Source organism: Achroia grisella, unplaced genomic scaffold (genome assembly GCF_030625045.1).
Source record: "Achroia grisella isolate CSIRO2021 unplaced genomic scaffold, CSIRO_AGI_Agris_v1 utg109, whole genome shotgun sequence".
NCBI lineage: Eukaryota > Metazoa > Arthropoda > Insecta > Lepidoptera > Pyralidae > Achroia > Achroia grisella.
Window position 1 is genome coordinate 1572466 of NW_026712573.1, and position 22415 is coordinate 1594880.

The window sequence follows — 22415 nt, forward strand, 5'->3', positions numbered from 1 at the left end:
TTTCAATTTTTGATTGATAACTATAGATAATTCTTCAATAATATATTAGGTCATAAATTTTCCCTCCCCATCGTTGCGTATCTACATTCAGTTAACATAACAATGACAAATTTATTATTATTATTTAACTATAACTATATGTTTGCTTAACGAAATCATCGTCTTCAACATGAAATGGTTCCCAGTTCACGAGTAATAAAATATTCATACGACTTCGTTAGTACGCACTACGCCTTCTAAAAACACGAAAAACGTAACGAAACATCGACCCGCGTTCATAATACAGCCTTCGATAACAACTGGAAATAATCAATAGCTATAAACTATTAAAGAAGTAATAAAACATACGCCGAATAGTACTGGACAACTTACCAATCGCTCGGTCATTATTCGTACTCGTAACGCTTCTTAACTTTTCTGAAACATCTTGACTTTTAATTTTTTTTTATATATTTAATTATTACAATTATATAACAGTATAAAAGTACCAGTTGAAATATATAATGTAAGGGAACATAAAGGTGTTTGGCATGTTTTTAACTTACCGTGATAGAATATAATGTTTATTTTAATAAATATATGACATACGATGTAAGGAAGGAGATACATATTATTTGGTTATAATATTGTCGTTCTTTCGAAATGTATTTAATATTTCTAATTTGTTTTTGAGAATTACCTAATCTAAGCTTCTAGTCGCACTACTTCCGATATTAAAAACACGCATGTATATGTACGGCGTACGTTTCTACGTAGACCGCGCTGTATACAATGTATGGGGTAAATATGTTTTTGTATTTACTGTACCTGTACTTTGAGTACATACAGTAAATTAGGTAATATACGCCATACCTAATAGAGTATATGACCTATATTTCTCCTAACTACAAAAGAAATCATCCAGAATAACAAATTACACATTATGGACTGAACTATCATTTAGTAAATTCTCAAAAATATGTACAAGTATACCAAAGTCATTATGTGAATTCATATATTATGACTTAAACGTATGTTTACATAGTTTTAACTTATGTTTTATACCTATACTATATAAGTGATATAACATAATTATTGTATCGTCTGTAAACATTTGTTTAATTAAACCTACAATCAGACATCACTAAAACAAACGTGCAGTAGCGGCTGACCTTTCGATATTCCCATACCGTGTTGTAACTAATAACACATCCTTCGTTAATGGACACCACGGAAATGTCGGAACTCTATTGAACGTCGAATATTTATATTTTTGTGGTACAACTTCCTACAACGAAAATAATGTGATGTTTGATTAAAGAGGCCATGGGAGTGGGTTATGAAAAAATAACATGATAATGTTTTTTTAACGCTGTATAGGAAAAAAAATTGATATGCTCACGTTGTATTCGATTTCACAGATATGAATTAAAAATTTGTAATCCAAATTATGAATAATTTTGTGTATTTTAGATTTAAAAAAGCATAAAATTGATGAAATATTTGTTATTGGTATTTTAATGACATCTACCTTTTGAAATACGCCATTCTTTTGTAATTTCATGGTTTAGCTCGATGCGTGTAATTTGGTTGAATTTAAAAGATATGATAATTTTAAGCTCGATAAGCAGTCCGCAATACTATTTATTTTGAATAAGGAAGATTGAGTAAGAGAAAATTTTCTAGGGTATATAATACTTAATAAATTTGAGATAGCAGTTTCTTTGTTATATTAGAATACATATGTATGACTGCTTAGAATCGAATAGCTGCAGATTTTAAAATCAGCGGGGTCTTTAATAGGATTAATTAGCTATCAACCTAATCATCAATAAATCACTATCAAATAATAAGCTAACTTGAGCAAATATTTTGCGACCACTACTAAAATAATCTAATTCTATATGTAATTGTTGGGCTAGGAAAATTAATTAAAACCATTCAAAGGTTTTAATGTTTTATTATTCATCGTGATAGTAAATAGACGTAAGGATGTAAATAATTGTACAATATACATAGTAGACCATTTTTTAATAATTTACATTAAAATTATGAGCATTTTTAATGTTATCGTGACCATCATAGATATGTACACCATCAGTTAGTAATATTCTACAAGAATATCCACTAGTATCATGTAAAAGCTACTCTAATTTTTAATACAATAAATAAATTTAACTCGTGTCAGTGTTACATACTGGAAATTGCTATAAATTATTCTATACTCTCATTACAATTAAACCATATGATTAATGAAACTATACTTTAAAATGTTACTATAAATTAAAGAGATTTCTAAATAGAAATCCAATTTATACAATAACAGTTATTTGAAATTATCTAATCAAGATGCAACCATAAATATTGGCACAAGACAATTTTAACGTTGATAACACACGGGTTTAATTTTCTACATTTTTTTTATATTTTCTACATTACAACATTGATTTGTAAATAAAAAAGTAAATATAAACTATTCTGTACATAATATTATGAAGATAGTGTTGAAACGCAGGTATTCAATAAAAATATTGGTAACGATTTTATTATTCGTTTTCTGTACCAAGTTGAGAGAGCTTGTCTTATAATTTTGTCAGCTTTATTTTTGTTCAAAGAACAATAATATTAATCATATAGATACATAATTGAGTATGATCCGTGATATGGATATGTACATATTAAGGTTTAAATTCGATGTTAAAGGCTGATAACCTGATAGTAATTTTTAAATACGTAAAATATTGATGATAAATGTATATTTCTAATAATTAAAATTCTCAATATTATCAAAAGGACTACGAATGAAACAAGACCCACTACAATTTCAGAAAGAGTTACATTTAAGTTAACACTATAAGCTTCCTTTACCTTCTTTGTTAAGTTTGATAATATTTGTAAACCGAATTTAAATGTCGACAATATCGCATAAAAATTCAATAGAGCACAACGTACCTCTTTTCTCCTTCTCACATTCTGAAATAGGTTACTTCTTAACTTTTGTAAAATTTTATTCATAATTAATTCAAAGCCAATCTTTGAAAGAATTCTTGAAGTTAATTTCTTTATACTTTCTACTGATATATAAATGCTGCCTCTGATATAGTCACTTCACCCGTATGATAGTTTTGGTGCTCCAATAGATTTAAAATTCATATTACGAATGTATGATATTTAATGCGTAATACTTTGAAGTGAGGAAGGTTTCAAGATTATTAAACTAGTACATGCGACAAATGACTATCTATTTATCAATGAAGGATAATATAATATATATAAATAGTGGAGGGAATAATATAGTCTTAAATTTGAAATAGGTATTATACCACTGGAAATATTCGCTTAATGGAATTAAGGCCTACATGTCATCCTAAACCTCTGGTCCCTAAGCACCAGTACAGTCTAGATAAGAAAATGAACAGCAATAAGATTTTAATCTAATTATATCAAAGGACAGTTTAGTGCCATTATTTATCTTGATTTCAATAGCTTTATCTACATGATAAACATTATCTATATTATAATGTATAATTATTTTTAATTGACAAATTTTAGACACATAAAATATCTATTTTTGAAAATAAAAATATCTAACAGGGAATGTGTTTTGTCTAAGAAAGAATATAATGGGCGGATCAAAAACTATTTACATCGCACGATTAATATAATTTACATAATTTAGAACAATTATACTACAAAAATTCACAGATCTAATCTTTCTCTACACTGGGTCATACTTTGATGTTTCATTATATTTTTTATCACTTACAGTCTAAAACACCATGTGCAGTTAATACATATCATTGGACCAAAATTCAACCTTCAAATCTTGTCATAAGATCTATACATACTATTAATATATCTTGCTTCAATAAATTAAATTTCATCGTAGATTTTTATATATACTCGTACCTACTAGATGCCTTCTAGAGTAATATCTAAAATATTTTTTGCATGACTGATTTACAAATTGATGAGCAGTTAAATATTACATTATACTTAATAGTTATTATCTAACTTAAATTACTTACATATTTTATGACGAGAATAAACAATAATACTTTAATAAGTGACGTCAAAGAAATTAAATGTACAGAACATAAAACACAGGCATATTATAATAATTAATACTATGAATATACTCATACATTTTACTGTATAAAAGAAAATAAGTACATTTGAGGAGTATCTATAATAAACACATTCATCAAAGTGAATATAATTCCTGTAACAAATAATATATCTACGACACAGCAAATTATTACTATCATTTGTACATAGATAGATATTTATGAAATAGATTAAGTGTCTTATACAAGATTGCTTATAAGAATATTACGCATATTATTTATTTCCATACTAGATAAAATTTAGAGTGGCACTGTTAAGTCAAATATAAATTTACAATAAATTTATTGTGCATTCCTTAATTACAAGTAAAGTGATTTTATATCTAATCGCCGACATTTATATTTAACACTCAATAGAGACGCAGGAGAGTAAAGTTACAAAAATATCAACGTCAAGGATTAATTAAAATAAACACACCATACCATCTATAAAAGCTATGGTCCCTCATCAAGACACACATTTAAGTAGCTAGAGATTAGAATTTAATGCAAGTCTCGAGAATTCGTTGTGGCAACTCCGTAAAGTTCCGTACTAAGTTCACTCAATCGCATTAGACCAAGGTGCTACACAATATCACAAATCAATGATTTATTATCAAAATTTGCATCGTCCAGTGCAATAAGAAGGTTGATATTGCTATCAATTTACGGACTTGGTGCGGGACTGGGCCAAGGTGGCCTCATCTTTTCCAGCACATATTTCAGCTGGAAACTAGTATGGAAATGCTACAGATACTCATCTATCTGATCATAGTCCTCGTCGGGAGGTGAAGGGCCAGATACTGAAAGGATTGGTAGTCCAAAGTGCTTAACAGTTTCTACACTACCACTGTCATCTGATTTGCTAGCTTCTTCGTTTATGGTCTCCTCTCTTGGTGGTTTGGCTTTACAGAGGCGTTCAGATGAATCGCTCATTGTTGTAAGTGGTATGTTGTCAGCAGACCTATTGAAAACGTTTAGTATAAGACTTCAATTTTACATATTTTTAATGACACAGAAAAAAAATTTGAAGAGATGATTATTGCATAAAAAATAATACAGAAATGCTCCATAATCGTATCACGTATGTGATACGATTATGGAGTGGCAATGGCAATTAGCAAAATCAGTTCAGCAGATTTTATAAATCATAGTTGTTTTAATCATACTTATTTAATATAGCTATTAAAGCTATTCAGTATATCTCCTATACTAAAAAGGTTACGGGCAAATCGAATTTAATGAATACTTTTACGTCTTATACAACTATAAACTTACCTGGCCTTTCGACACAACTTTGACTGAGAGCCGTGTCGCCTCAGAAATTCACTGGCGTCGAATCCGGCGAATCCTGTGGGCTCAGCGGAGACAAAGATGGCCGAGTTCACACGTGGCCGGTTGCACCGCGCCAACAAATGTTCCTCACACTCCAAACTTTGCGTGTGCGTATGGGACCAACGCATGTGCTGAAATAGAAATACATATATTAAATTAGAGCGATAATGTGTTGATGCACCATTTGGTAAGATCTGCTGAAATTAAAAGAAAACAAATTAGAGCGATAAAATTTTGATTCAGTGTTCGACAAAAATGTAGCTTGTGCATTTTCACCCAACAAATTACAAAAACAACAACAATTATAATTTAAAACTTATCGGTAACGTGTATGTTATTACTCTTTCAAATTTGAAAGTTTAGATTTAATTCTGAACAAAATCGCTATTAAAATTTCTACTTATAATGAGTGTATATGTATACTTAAAATATTACTAAGATAGGAATAATAAACATAAAGTTTCCTAAACAAAGACGAGGTATTTGTTAGATAAACTCATCCCCCATTCATATGGACGGCAGTCAGAACTCTAGCTATGATTAACTTTATTTCTTACTCAACTATAATTATATATTTATAATTGAATCGATTGAGTAGTGAAATGTCTACTATATCGTAACTACTTTGTATCTAATTAGGAAACATTAACCAATTGTGAAGTATTATTAATCTTATGTGTGTGGGTATAATAATAACCTATAGTAATTTTACATCATTTAGTATATGTGTATGTAAATAGGTACAATAAAAATTAGTATAGTATCTTAATCATACTATATATGTCTAAATAATTTACCATTTTTCCATAACATGTATAGAAAAATTAAAATAACTGATAATTAATCATTTTCAACAACTTTTCATGTAACTTCAAAATTCAACTTTCAATATATTATTATCTTTAAAAATAATCCCGCTTTTATTATTATAGAATATATAAGAATTTCTTCCTATTTTCTTTAGCCTATATATTATGTGAAAATTTTACTGTTTTTCCCAGCCATGTGGCTTTGATTTTACGTGGAACATTACGCACAAAATAGACGTTTTATGCCTCAATTGTCTGTATACTTAAAGATAAAGATTAATATTAATTAATCAATGGGAAGTCGGTAGATAAGATAATGTAATATTCAATAGTATTTTTTATAATTGTGTAACTAAAATTAAATTATTGTATATTTTATTTTATATGTGCAATTAAAATATTATAGATATATAATATTGCATGAAAACACTTTGGTTACTTTTATTATACAATATTGATACACAGACTTAGGTAATTATTAAAGTACAGAAAATCATTTAGAAAAAGATATATAAATGTATTATAACTTATTAAATATACCAAGCGTACAATACAATACAACAGAAATGTTCTATCAAATAGAAATAGTATAAACAAATAAAACATCCATATAATATTTAGATTCTCACGATTCGTGTTATTAAAATTCAATTTTATATTATTAATGTACATAGAATTACTGAAATTAAAGCTTTACGAACTGACCCTGCGGAACTTAGAGAAACCGAAATTATACGTGTTCGCTTCCCAAATGACTCCACCGAGAATCTAAAACGAGACCACATTAATGCAAACTTACAGGTAAAAACCAAAGCAAAAGGCCACTACGTTGTTACAAACCTAGTAGGAATATATTATTACAGTATTTTTAATGGAGTATTTACTATTATGTACAGACATAAAATTACAATCTCTTCCAACGATACCTTCAACCATACATTAATAACGAAATTCTGATTCAAATTCAAATTCAAAGTATCTTTATTCATGTGGGTACACTATTAGAGACTCTTATGATATGTCAAATCTACCGTCAGTTCGGAATGATTTCGAGATGAGAAGAACTAACAAGAAACTCAACTCGTATTCTTTGCAAATTAATATTATACATGTTTACAATAATACAGATTAATTTTTAAAATCAAACTTGGGAAAATATAGGGACCACCATCATATGCTATTGCAAAAGCAAATAGTCTAATCAGTGTTCGTAACCCAAACAGACCAGTCCCCACAAGCATACTCGTATGTACTTCATATCTAAGTGATTACAACATCTCTATTAAAGTTTAGACTATATGCAATAAAAGTACATGTAGATGCTTCAACTCTTATTAAATTGGGAAATTATAGAGCATCTTTTTTAAAATCAGATTGATATGCACATGTGTAATATTATTAAAATTATTTTTATTACATAAGTTTTTTTTATTAATATCTGTAATTACTTACGATCGCAGTAGTAGTAATATAAATTTAGTAGTAATTAGTTTTTTTTGTGTAAGAACAAGTTGCATCAAATGTACGTAATGTTAAGCAGCTGTGCTAAAATCAGAACAATGAAAGTAAAGTACTAAGTACGAAGGATTATTAGCGTTTAAGAATAATTGTTGGTAACAGATATTCAAACAATGATGAGTCATATGCTATGGAATAAAGTATTACCTATTAAATTTTACATGTATATTTTAAATCGATTTATATGTCCAATAATATCCTTTAACTAAAAATATAGTTTAGCGTACCTAAACCCGACGACAATGCTGTATTACAATGAGAACTTATAAGATATCAGGTTTCGAACTTTGTTTCAAATGATTCCTAGTTATAGTTTGATTTTACACAATGGGTTTGAATTACGAGTAAGACAGAAGTTCATCTGGATGTATAGTTATGTGGGACTGTGGTGATAAGACTAAGTTATAAATTCATATTATACATATATACAATCCCGTTACTTCGATCGCTTGAATACTTCAATTGATAAAGAATGAGTAGTCTCCCATAAAATGGCATTTATTTAAAAATATTTATATCTACCAAGAAATTATCATTATCAACATAATAACAAAATATAATCCCACTAGCGAGCAATGTTTTTTTTTCTTTTCTTTCATCTTTTTAATAAATACCACGATGGTTTCTACTTTGTGATTACTAGGTATATTTAAAAATAAACTTCGTATGTAATATATTTTGTTAATAATTCACGTTTACAAAGTATGAATTCTGTTTACATATAAGCAAATTTTTACACACGTTACAATAACGTAATTCTACTAAATAATGTTCTAAAAATCATTTACTTTCTCTTTTACACAATAAATAATTAATGATGAATAAGACAGATATGTTAGTACTCAATTTCTGTAAGTTAAACACATCGCACAATAATCTAACGTAAATTACAGTGCGTCTTTTAAATATATTCCGTAGAAACGTTTACCATACTTAACTTGCGAATCGCGTGTCCTAATATGACATCTTATATCTGAATAACTTGTAAAAGTTATTTGCTATTGAAAAAGGAACCTTAAGTGTAGTATAAATGGTAAATACGATTGTGGCGTGTGTGTTTCACGAATAGTGAATATCACAAGTATTGCATGTTCATTACAGTGACAACACCGACACGCAAATATTCAGTGGAAGCACCTAATTTTAGGTCGAGTATTCACCGGGGACAACTGAATGCGACACGTGACGTATGAATACTGTATATTAAGTACTTGCTATACACTTTTTACATTGTATATACTACTTAGTTAGTTAGAGTGGAGGATATTAATAACCTGACTGCACCCTTTCGAACTGACTGCATATATTTAGGAAAAGTTTTCTTTGTTTTAGTGTAGGATTATGATCTATATGTATATATTTTTTAATTAGATTAAAGCCTAACAGAAATATTTATTCATATTGCACACATTTATACTTATATTATGTTATCTATCATCAATCACATTTTACTTAGGCATGTCTTTAAATTTATCTCTAAAGAAGTAATATTACATATGTATTATAAATAAAAATGGAAATTTTTCTTTATGGTTAGCTCTCACCTTTTATTCAATATCTATCTATCAATACTTCGACGTAAATTTAAATAAAACTACTAAAACAGTATCTAAGTTTCAAATATATTGAAAGAGAACATTTAACGTATTTGAATCCTAATAGTTGCAGGTACGAAATAAGTATGTAGATAACATATTTATCATACCGAGACTAGTACTATAGAATTAAAAGCTACTTTTGGAACAATTCTTTTTTTTAAATAAATTAAATCCGTTTTGTGTTTATATAAACCCCACTATTTTACGTTTACATTTGCAATCCGTACAATTTAGCTAGAAACCGAGGCAAAGTTTGTAGAAAATCGTCTACGTGACCTTCGTCTCTATACCATTACTACCTATTTCAGTTAATTACCTTAAAGTAGTAGCTTACTTTGTTCGATATAGCAGAGAAATTACAGGGTACCGAGACACCTTAGTGTTCCTGAAAGGTAGTGTAGGGGCTATTACCTAACATTAGTTGGTATGCCAAGTTATTTGCCACTATAATTAAAGGCATAATTTGAAGAAAGCTTGACAGAATAAATATATATCACCTAAACCAATTGCAATCAATCAGAATGCATGGTTTCGCTTTAATAACAAAATTCCATTCTGTTTTTAACAACAGTAAACAATCGAATATTAAGTTACCTGTATATTTTACTAGCTGTGCCCACAGTTTGACCCGTGTTAAATTTCAATAAAAAATTTAGCCTATGTATTACTCGGATGCATAAGCTACATTAGCGAAAAGTTTCATCGAAATCCATTTAGTAGTTTTTGTGTGAAAGAGTAACAAACTCATAAACTTTCGCGTACATAATAATATTAATATTAAATAATCCCGGTTGATACGTAAAATAATATTAAAAAAGAACACTTTCAATATATGGAACTAAATTAGATGGATGCTTATAATATAGTACACTTTATCACCATAAAGATCTACGCATATAACTATATCTCCAGAAATTTATATACGTCCGATGACCTCACATTTATATTTTTATATATTTAGTTATTTCTAAATAACTTTATTTTAGTTTTATTACTTTCAATTGATTTTAAATAGTACCTAATCTTTATCATTAACAAGAAACTTAAAACTTTTTTTAAGTTATTAACGTGATGTAAGTTAGCTGTAAGTATATTGTATTTTATTTAATAAATAAATCTTCAAAGTACTTAAGAAGACATCGTTACCTACGTCACACGCCTATCGGAATAATAATCCAAGAATAATAACAGATATAAATAGTTATAAGTAAATGGAAGGTGATGATATACCTATATATATTAATTATGAACTAGTACATACGAGTACATACATATATATTGAATAGATATTTTTTCTATAGCACCGAAGGCTATTGAAAAGAAACCTGCGAAAGTCACCTCCAGTAATCCATCGTTATATCTTCCAAAGCTTTTATCAAATTAAATACTGCGGACTTACTGAAAAGGGTTCTACTGTTAGTTTCGTGATAATATACTGTAATGCATTATAATAGAATCGGAATTCCTCTGTATGCATATAACAAATGTGCCAACGACCCCTTGTATAATGTACAGCTCATTAATAATGAATTAAATCATTAACATATTGTTTTATACGGTTTATTTACTCAGTCACATGAATTCATTGACATTTAGAGATCATGTATTTATAATAACACATTATATGGACGTACGTTGTTTTCAAAAACAGCTTTGTAATAACTGGTAACTCAGTTTTAGGACCTATTACTTTTCCAGTCCGTAATTCTAAATAAACACTATACCAGGCCGCGAGGCTATCATAATCTTAGCAGTCAACAAAAATCTTATGAGAAGGGACCGAAGAGCAGTAGAAGTAGAACGAACCACAAATAATAGTGGGTTACAACAACACCCTACAATTTCCATATTTCTGTAGCAACAATTAATTATACTGTACTAACTACATTAAAGTGTTATTAATGAAATTGTAGTTTGTGGCATATATAAATCATTATTATTATAATATATAGTGCGAATATGTAGTCGGTCAAGTTATCCTTAGCAGTTAGTTCCCACAAAAAAGATCAACTACTAAATAATTACACATATGATTTCTTACACCACATTTAACAATCATATTTAATAGCCCCGGCGGTCTAGCGGTTTAGCTCACCGCCTTACTTCCGATGGTCGCGGGTTCGATTCCTCGCACGACACAAACATATTATGTATTCATGTTTGTTAGTATCCGTCTGGGTGTTTCTGTATAGGTATAAATGTAAGTAGTTATTAAAAAAAAATCTGTGTATTTGTATCATCTATCTAGTACCCATAACACAAGTTTTAGCTAGCTTAACTTGGGTTTAGATGATACTGGGTGAATTGTCCTGATGTTTTATTATTATTATCAATACACAATTTCTTTAATAACACAATACATGTACTTGTACATATATAAAACTGACATACATTTAAAAAAGTATATATATAATATAATTAATTCTTATTTTTGTATATGAATAAACTATAAGCGTTCCCAGCAAAAACGTGTCTCATTTGGCACGTGTATCAAAGTAAGAAGAATAGGGGTGTTACAATTTTGTAATAAAATATATACCTATATATACAATTATTAACAGGTGTTTCGTAATATACAGTATGTAAAATAAAAAATATATAAAGTAAATTATATTGAGGAAATGGGCAAGAATTATTTACGTACATAGGTATAATGATTTTGCATACTTTATAACTTTTATCGGTGGTACAAGATCAAGAGGAAAAGTTATAACTCAATTATTAACATAGATTTTGTTTTAACCTACTTTTATATTCTCAACTGTCGGATTTTGATTATTTTGTACATTTAAATAAATACTTTTATTTTGCTTTTTATCTCATATTTTAGCTGTAGATCATCTGTTCTTTTTTTTAGTAAATAGATGACTTACATTAGTTAATTTGATTGAATCTCACTTTGAGCTAAATTCGCTAAGAATCCGTTTTTTCATTTATAATATTTATTAATACTGAAAAGTATTGCGTAATAGTCCTACACCTATAATAATATATTCATTCCTTCATAATATAAGAGCCTTTATAATATATGGTATATCTATACCAATTAAGAAAGTAAGAGAACAATTTATTATCACCTCTTAGATGACTAGTGAAAGCATCTAAGCGTCTTTCCTTAGAAGGTTCCATACGTTGTCATGATTATAAGATCATGATCACACTAAGGAAAGAAGTTCGTTCACCAATGGACAAATGCAAGAAGAGATTATTTGTATACCAAGTCCTTGGTCCAAGACTTGGTCGTCATTTTAAGAGTTGGCTACACCTTTCTTATGCTATATTTGTTACCGTGTTATACCGTATCCAATTATGGAACTAATTAGTATGAATTAGAGTCAACAGTTAGATACCAACCTATTTAAAAAATAACAGGTATCACTACCTGTTATTTTTTGTATAATAATGAACGATCATTCAAAATTAAAAAATCATTTATTCATGCAGAACATTTTAGCCGCTTGTCAACGTCAAGTTTTTACATTAGATTTTTTTCCCTACCGTCCAGTTCGGTATATAGATCCAATTGAGAAGAACTGGCAAGAAACTCAATTGAATTACTTTTTTTTTAAAAACCAGTAAACTCATTATTCAAAATATATATCAAATTATTCTAGTTTATTAGAAATATACTTAACCTAATTAAGTATTTTATACAAGTTTATGATCTCAATCACAGTATCGTTAAATAATATAATACGCAGATACTCTTATGTAAACTTGATTCGAGTAGCCCGTAATTAGGGCTTTTGAATGTACTAATCCTGACATACTCTGCCAGTGATTCAGTGCTTCCTGTTAGATAATTATTTTGAGATGTCCTAGTTTTAGGCAGCGAGGCACAGCGCAGAGGGGTTCAGAAATCTGTTGGGTTGTTTTTGCCCCTAACTTTTCCAGTTAGTCAGCAAAGCTCCTCATAATATCCTTCAATTTGCCTGTCCCTAATGGGCGTATGTAGCGAACATTGAAAAAAGGCGTATCAATAGATCTATGTAGGTCGCAGTTCTACAGATCTTGACACCTGACCCTCAATAAAAAAAATACTGTTATATCAGGAAATATTCCTGTTTTTAAAAGTAATACAATAATAATATTTTTACACGAGCGGTACAAATTCTGTAGCTTAAATATTTGAACAAAAATCGGCAGTGCAAAACGTGATTTGTGGATTTGTCATAACGTGAGTAGCAGAAAATAGAACGTGATTTTGTGAGATTTACAGTCGTGAATTACTCTTGCATTACCTGTTTTTCCATTTTCGTAGATGTTATATTTCTCCACTTCCTACGTGTTTTTTAATAATGTTCCTATTTTAAAATTTAAAATTGGTATTATTTCAGTTTGGAATTTAAATATCACACGTTATTTAATAAAATGTCAGCTACGTTGATATGTTTTTCGTAGTTATTACATATATTTTCCACCACCTACGCGATATTTATTTAATTCAAGCTGTTACCCGCGACTTCGTTCGCTTAGAAATCAACTTTATTTTATTATTAAAATAAATAAATTTTCTTAGAAAAAAGTAGTCTAACTTAGTTCACTACTCGCTATCTGCAAGTATAAATTCCGTCAAAATCGGTCCAGTTGCTTCAAAGATTAAGATTAGAATATAATCGAATAGAACGTAAGTACCATTAAACTTTCATATGCATTTAGGAGAAAAGCTGTTACTTTGAAATTACAAACAATTACTTTACCACTTTATTGATTTCTTATTTCGAAATTTAAATTCGAATCATTCTTCAAATTCAACTATCATATATAAATTATTATAATGCCAATTCAGCAGACATTTGGTTATTCGTGTTTATAATAAATATAAAGTAATTAACATTAGTCAATATTCATCAATTAATACTTCATTTCCATTGTTAATTATAATTTTAACTTACTTTTTTTAAAATAAAGTCTTACATTGGCTTCAGATTTTGTGTATTTCTATCGCAGTAAATCCAAATAAAGCTGTGAAATGTCAACTCAAACTGTCAAGATGTGGCAAAAGGACTTCATCACAAATACGACTGGCGAAAATAATCGCGTGACAACTCTTGTAACAGGTGCTCAATAACGTGATCAGCGTGCGTATTAGCGAATTACATGACTCGACTTGACACACTAGTAAGCGTGCCACGGCTTACTTGGTGGTCGCAGCCGGCACATCGGCATTGACAGTGTGGGCATGCCCGCGGCCTACCGCGGGCGGGACTCCGCTAGCTGCCATGGTTTTGCTCGTCTTGAGCTGCGTGGAGCAATGCGAACTGACAGCCACAGTCTCTGGCACTCCTTCTTGGGTATTGGAAGCAGCGATCCAGGAGACAGCAGACGTCCTGCGCACCACACTATTTAAGCAAAGAGCAAAGCTAGAGTATATATTTAATACGCGTTGCACTACTGCCTGTTGTAACATTAAAGCTTATTGCATCTGTGAAACAAAGCGTTGTTGATATTTCTTTACACAAATGTTGATTTTTATTATGACATTTAGTTACGTGATTTTGCATTATGATGTCTTCGGTATACATTTACAATATCTATTGCATGTACTACTGTTTGAACCATAACTGTGAAACAAAAATTATACAAATAAATAAACGCTTCATCTAGTAACCGCACAGATAAGTGTTCATAATTTTGCAATGTATTGAATATATTTTGCACATCGATACAATATTTCACATACAAAGCACTTCAGTTTTATAATTGCTTTATTTGTATTTTGTGTATACAATACTAATTTAAATACAATTGATTTAATAATTACTATGTCGTCTAAGTTCTTGTAACGTCTCACCGTCAACGATGCAGAATCCGAGGCGGACGGTGGTTTTATAATTGTGCTCTGAAATATTAATTCCCTCGGTAAATATATAATACTAGACCTAGAAAGTCAATTAAAGAATCCTTATAAATCTGGAGAAAATTGTGGCGTTGTGGTTACGCCCCAACATAAGTTCGAATCTGGCCGATAGTAAAAAAAACTTTTGTGTTTGTTTACTCGTTTTATTTTTACTGATACTTCTGTGATGAAAATACCAACAGCAAAATAAACTATTCCGAGAGACGCTGGTAAGTTCATTCCCAGCTATATTGAATTCAATTATATTCAGTAATGCGTCCACCAGAGCGTCGATATCTAACGGCTCTAACAATCCCATATCGAATAATAGTTGTGAAGGCGTATGTATATCAATAGAGATTAATAGGTATGATCAATGCAGCTACAGCGTAATCTCGTCTAAGCTAGAGACGATCAAGCCCGATTATGATACGTATTCGTTGAAACAACTAAACAAAATGGATGGATCATCACTATCACAGCTATCTACTAACCACTGTTAAACAAGTACTCTTCTTATAAGAGCAGGATTTAGCCTAATAATAGGTACTGTACTCGACGAGCGGCTTGATATTGGGTTTCACTTAGAGTTTTCCTTCTATTGTATTGATCTATTTGTATTTTATTGTGTTAATTCTATATATGTTCTATACATATTTTCTGTATATAGTATATATATATATATCTATATATAGTATATATATTGAAGCATTTTCTTTTTTTAATAAGCCCGTCTTGTTGTTATTGTATTTATTGTATTTATACCCATTTGTTTTATTTTCTACCATTGTATAATAAAAATAAAGTTCAAATCCAAAAGGTGCCAAATTATTATAGAAACAAACGTGTAGTCACTAAAATCTGATCGCGACTTTACCCGTGATCTCGTAACCGTGACCGTAACATTTTCCATCCCAATAATTATTAAATAAGAATTAAAATAAATTACAGTGTAAGTATAAAACAAAGTAGTTCCCGCTGTCTGTACACTTAGAATTTATTTAAACGGATTTTAGTAAGATTTTTGCAATGTATAGAGTGATTCAAGACCAAGATTTGTTTGTATAATACATGTATATGTACTCGTGCGAATCAGGAACGAGCAGTCAAGTGATTAATATTGCAGCGTAGAAATTTATGAATTTTATGCCTATACTAGATTTTGCTCACGGCTTCGCTCGCGTTAGTTTATCCCTTTAAAGGTGGAATTAATCAAAACCCTTTCTTAGGGGATGGCTACGTCATAGTAGCTTTATGCAAGCAAAGTCTCAGCCTGATCGGTTTAAAATTGACAAAGTGTCATACAAACTTTCATCCCCTATTTTATTTGTTTAGGGGTACAATTAATCAAAAACCTTTCTTAGCGGATGCCTACGTCATAACATCTACCTGCATGCCAAATTTCAGCCCGATCCGTCCAGTGGTTTGGGCTGTGCGTTGATAAATCACTATGTCAGTCACCTTTGAGTTATATATATTTAGATAGCAACAGTCACTTGACAATATAAATAGAAAATATATTTCACGATATTGATTCGTAGGTAGCTATTATATTTGTCACAAATAAAAGGGACCCTAGTCCCGAATTCCAATGAGTAGATGACATGTTTGTTGAAAGGCCGATGCCCATTGCAAAGGTCGTGTCATCGTGCGATAACCGTATAAGCCTATATGACATGAAATGTGAAAATTTGGCCGTATAATCCTTGACTAAGAGTGTGGATATATATTTTAATGGATGATAATATAATGATGCACCCGCCTTCGCTAACGGTTTACACGTGCGAGGCACCAGTGGATCGATGTTAAGATGAATATAAGGTCAGGTCATTTAACCAATCATGATAAATTCATCAGGAATTTATCATGTTGGTTTCCAGAGAGAACCACGTATAGTCTACCTGACATGGTACATTTCTAGTAATGGGGTCATCAGTCCACATTTCTAACAATACTCTTACTCCCCAGTGTGGATATATTTATTGTAGTTACGTTGTTTATATATGTAGGGTCACAGGTAAATAATCCTTATGAATAGTTTTTTATGTAAAAAAAAAGTAAACAAGCTGACGGCCCACCCAGTAAGCGGCAACCGTCACATATATACCACATAAACAGCACATCGGACATCACGTCATCATGTGACATTCGTGATACTCCTTTAACGTTGCTTGCTTTGAATTTCAGAGGATTATGTCATGTATCCTGAAATTTCACTGCCTAATAGCACCCTAGAACTGAAACAATAAACTAAGAAACCCATTGAGATAACTTTTTCCAAAGTCTACTTGGATTCAAAATGACATATAAATAATGTTTCAAATAAAATAGTTGTCCGCATGTCCGCATATCTCCGTTTATGAATAAATCACGCAACGAATTTTCAATATCTTCCATATAAGGTCTATGTACCTTATGTGAAAAATATTCAAAATTTGTAAAAGATATTAAAAAATACTATCCTTTATAATTAATCCTAATAATTTAATCCGGGCAAAATCAGAACCGGCTGCCAGTAATATATTCATTACATGAATGGTATTCTTTCATATTACGTGTAAATAAATAAATTTACAAACAGAGACTAACGATTGTTCAAATTGATGGGCAGCTACAAAACAAATAAAAATCAAGATATTTAGTTAATGCTCATACTTGAGAGAGAGAGCTCATACATAGTGATGAACTTAAGTATAACAGTAAAATTATTATAAATGAAGTCGTGCTGGGTCGAAAGTATTAAATAAAACGTATATAGATATATTATTTGTATGTGTAAAACAAGTAGATGTGTGACACGAATGTAATAAATAAGCTTAGCAAAACCATTTTTATTCTAAGAAGCGCACTGTTAAAGCCTTTTATATTCACCTACATTTTCACGGCTATATAAAAAGAAGTAGGTTGAAAATGTTTTATATAAAATCTAATTTGGAATTCGAAATATATCATATTACTAGTTATTCAGCTCAGCTTCGCGTAGAAGCGATTACTGGAGAACTCTCTATTTTTTTTAGTAACTTCTGTTAATATTGTCAGCTAATATCAAAGCTTTTTTATAGCATTCAACGTACTAAGAATTTTTTTTTTTATAAATTTTATATACAGCCGATAGAGGTCTCATCTCGTGTAGGATTCCTAGACATGGTAGTGAGTACCTACTTAGTTCATCAACAAAGAGTATCCAATAAAACACAAAATAGAAATATTAGAGAACTTTTGGGTTCAAATGTAATTTTCCGTGACAATAAGTATAAAATTAAGAAGTGTAATTTATCATCTGGCTTTTTTTAAAACTTCACCTATGGAATTCATTTCAAAATCAGCATCTTACTAAATAAAGACATTTGAAGTCTTCGATGGTCTAGCGATATAGCACACCGCTTTACGTCTTTATGTTAAAATAAACATGTTTATTTCAATAAAGATTTCTTATATTCTTCATAAAATATTTTCTTATCTAACTAAATAATACATAATATAAATAAAATAAGGTACAACTTGAATAAATTCTATAAAATTCACAAAAATATTCAACATTTATTAGTAGTCATTATATTAAATTTTGTGACTCCAAGCTTGTGATTAATATAAGATACAACATTCTTTATTTAAAATTCCAGTCTCTCATATAACAAAGTTTACATTTTCTTTCTTAGAAAATCTTGAACGTTTACCTTATGAGATTGCATGTTTTGCAAAGTAAAATATAATATAAAAGATATTATATTTAGTCTACAAAGTATGCAATGCAATAACAACATACATAACAAAATAAAACTATAATATTATTATACTTTATAAAAACTAGCTGAGCCAGCGACTTTATACCAGTATAACTATTTAGTTTAATTTAAAAGTATTGGAATAAAACATTTTGAATCTAGAAAAAATAAGTTTTTAATGAACCTTACATTCCATTGCAAATAGACAGACAGACAGTTACTTTCGCATTTATAATATTAGTAAGGGGGTAATTCACTAATAAAGGCTATAACAGAATAGTAAAGGGGGTGGACTCATTGTCCCCTCTGAGTTATAAGTAGACAGTTTTGTGTCAATTATTGCTTCAGTTTTATTATAAGCAGCGATTGTAATAATTTATTATTTGAGACAAATAAAGATGATTATTATCATAAAATCATGCACCCATCCATTGTGCGGGGCAGTAGTAGACAATGGGCAAATACAGATGAAGTCAGGTCAGTTATTCTTTCTTAATGATTTCACTAGTAATTAACGGATGATTTCCAGATATTCTGACATGGTACATTGTAGGAAATGGAGTCATATAGTCCCTTTACTAACAATCCTTTCCGACCTACATGGTGACTTAGTTCGTTACGCATTCAAGCTTTAACTGAATCATCCTAAATTTGAGCATATATGTAGAATTTGGGATTGAACAGGTTTCTTTTGCCACGAATAATAATTACACGAACGAATTCGAAAGCACAAGCTAGTATTTCTATAAAAAAGATTAGTTGTATACCCTTACTTCAAGTAGTTTAAGTTATTACAATGTCTATAACAAGATTATCCTCCTTATTTCAAAGTTAATTGTCTTTTTCCGAGAAGCATACATTCAAGAGGATTGCTTTATATAAACGTAATTTGAAATACTAAATTACAAGAAAATGCGAGTTTCTACCTTTATCCTTTTAGCTTCTAATCATTTTATTCGTATTTCAATATATTCCATGGTTTTATGGCTTCAAAAGAAACATGGAATCCTGTGTGAATATTTACCATAGGTATATATGATATTTTTTATTTAATAGAGATATTCATTTGAGGTATTTTATCAAAATATAATGTTTTTACAGTATTAAAAATTAATCATCAAAATCAATTCAGAAGTAACCATAATATAAACAGAACAATAAATTCTAACTACTAGGTAGTAAGTATTAATAGGTACTAAATTTTAATTAATTTAAAATTAAACTAAGAAACCTTTTAATGCACAATCCATTTTTTATAACAAACAAGCAAATATCTTTACAAATGCTCATTAAAGATGTACATTTTCCTTACTACTAGCTAAAACCAGCTGTGTCAGCGATTTCACTAGCGTCAAATTTCAATAAAAAATATAGCTTATGTGTTATTCTGATGTATAAGGTATATTACTGTAAGGTTTCGTCAAAATCCATTTAGTAATTTTGCGCTAAAGAGTAACAAACATCCATACTTAAAAACTTACGCGTTAATAATACAAGTATTAAGATAACTGTTAAGTCGCACCTGGTATAAAATAAACTTATTATTATTACCTATAGTATTTTCTTTTATCGCAAGTAATATAGCTGCTATAAAATATTTAAACTTCAAACACACTGTTGAACAATAGATATAAAATTTAACAGCTGTCCATCAAATTTTATATCCATTTTGTTGTTTTCCGAAATCATTGGATTAAATCCAAACTGTTGAAAAGGAATATTCAAAACGCAACGAACCTCTTTGTTTATTTGAGCGGTTAAACCTATGTTTACGATTATGGCTGCCACCAAAATAGAAAGGTTTAAATCGTAAATGCTTTTATTTATGGTGGAGACATTGCCATAGACTGAACTGATGGTAAAGCCCATTAATATTTTAGGTGGTTCATATTTTCAACCGACTTCGACAAACGGATAATGTACTTAGATCGACTGTCTTTTATATATGTATATACATATATGTCAACTTTTTTCTACGTTCTTATGTAGGAATATATGTATATAGATCAATAGCTCTAAGAATGCAATTGAAATCAGTCGAATTTCAGAGTGTTATGTATGACCATGAATAGTCATACGTGGTCTGAACACTGTATTAGTTTAGCGAGATGTTATAGTTTACATTATTAGGCTTTTATTATAAGTAAACACAGTTTAAATTTTAATTTATTTTTTAAAAAAAATACCGTAACATAACCATTCATGAATACATGTTTTTGTGCAAAGAGTTTATTACATTATCATATTTATAACATCATAACATCTAAGTTACTAGGAAAAACAAAATAAATTCTTTAGATTATTTCTAAGCTATAGAAGATATTCTAAAATTTTGCTTATCTTTCAAGTGTTAAAGTACTATATCTTTATACATACATAATGAAATTTTAACTAATCGGTGTCTGTGCATAAAATATATAATTAGGTCAGTGCAATTGCGGTTTTTCACACTAGCTGCTGTACTGACGTCGAGGTAAACTACACTTAAATAATTGTGTATAATTTATTCCAAACAATTTACAAACAAGAAAGTTCTGAACTATTGTATATATAAGGGGCATACAGGGAAGTCACAGGCTCAGTTAGTATATTTTATTCTATACTAATATTATAAAGAGGAAATATTTGATTGTTTGTTTGCATTGAATATGCTTCCGAAACTACGGCAGCGATTTGAAAAATTATTTAACAGTGGTAAAAGAATCTAATTGTAATGACTATTATCCCATGCTGAACATAGACGATAAATAAAAATATTTTCAGAAACATTAGAGATCCTTATGAAAAATTCGATAATGTAACAACGGATTAAAAAAATACCAAAAAATTACTTTTTTCGCGTACGTTGCGAAAATTATTGACTGAGCAATGTACTATATAGTTATGTATAACTGCAGTAATACCTGTAAATATTTTCTTTTTATCTTTCTTTGTAGTACATTTACAAAGAAAATCCGCTATACTGTATACTTAACCAATGCAGTTTTATCACAATAACATTTTCATGTTAATTTACGCAATATTAACGGCGGTACAAACCAGGCCATTTTATAGTTCCTGTTTTTTTTATATCCGTTTGAAGCCAGGGAGCGTCAGTTATATGTACATATATACATAATACTAGTCATAATATACTTTTTTTTGCATGTAGCATATATCTATAATACTTAATATTTCACAGTATGATAAGCTCTTAAAATATATGTACCAAAGCTAACATATACACAAATAGGTGAGCCAAACTTTGAAATATAGTTACTTATTGAACTATATTGTTTTGCATCGTACTGACTCATATAGTACCGCAAAACAACCTTTTGACTGCTGTAACTGTATGGATATCATTTATTGTGGTGTAAACAAAACCCCTAAAGCTTTGAACCGAATGCTTCTGTTAATTGGCAATCATGTCAGAATACGGGTTTATGAAAACATTTATATTGTTTCATTCATAATTCATATACACCTGTCCTATTAAGTTAATTAATGTTTCTGTTAAAATCTTA

At 29.7% G+C, this 22415-nt stretch overlaps 1 protein-coding gene across 3 annotated transcripts in view; it reads right to left on the reverse strand.

Annotated features, from left to right (window-relative positions):
- Positions 1–4791: 4791 nt before the first annotated feature.
- The window catches only part of LOC131846005 (fibronectin type III domain-containing protein 5), a 107231-nt gene continuing 89607 nt past the window's right edge, over positions 4792–22415 (reverse strand). For all 3 annotated transcript variants that reach the window (XM_059195222.1, XM_059195206.1, XM_059195214.1), the window contains exons 8-9: positions 5364–5551; positions 4792–5049 (exon numbers count right to left, since the gene is read on the reverse strand). In XM_059195222.1, the coding sequence (XP_059051205.1) occupies positions 4833–5049; positions 5364–5551 (405 nt within the window). In that variant the 3' untranslated portion in view covers positions 4792–4832. The remainder of the gene's footprint in view (positions 5050–5363; positions 5552–22415) is intronic.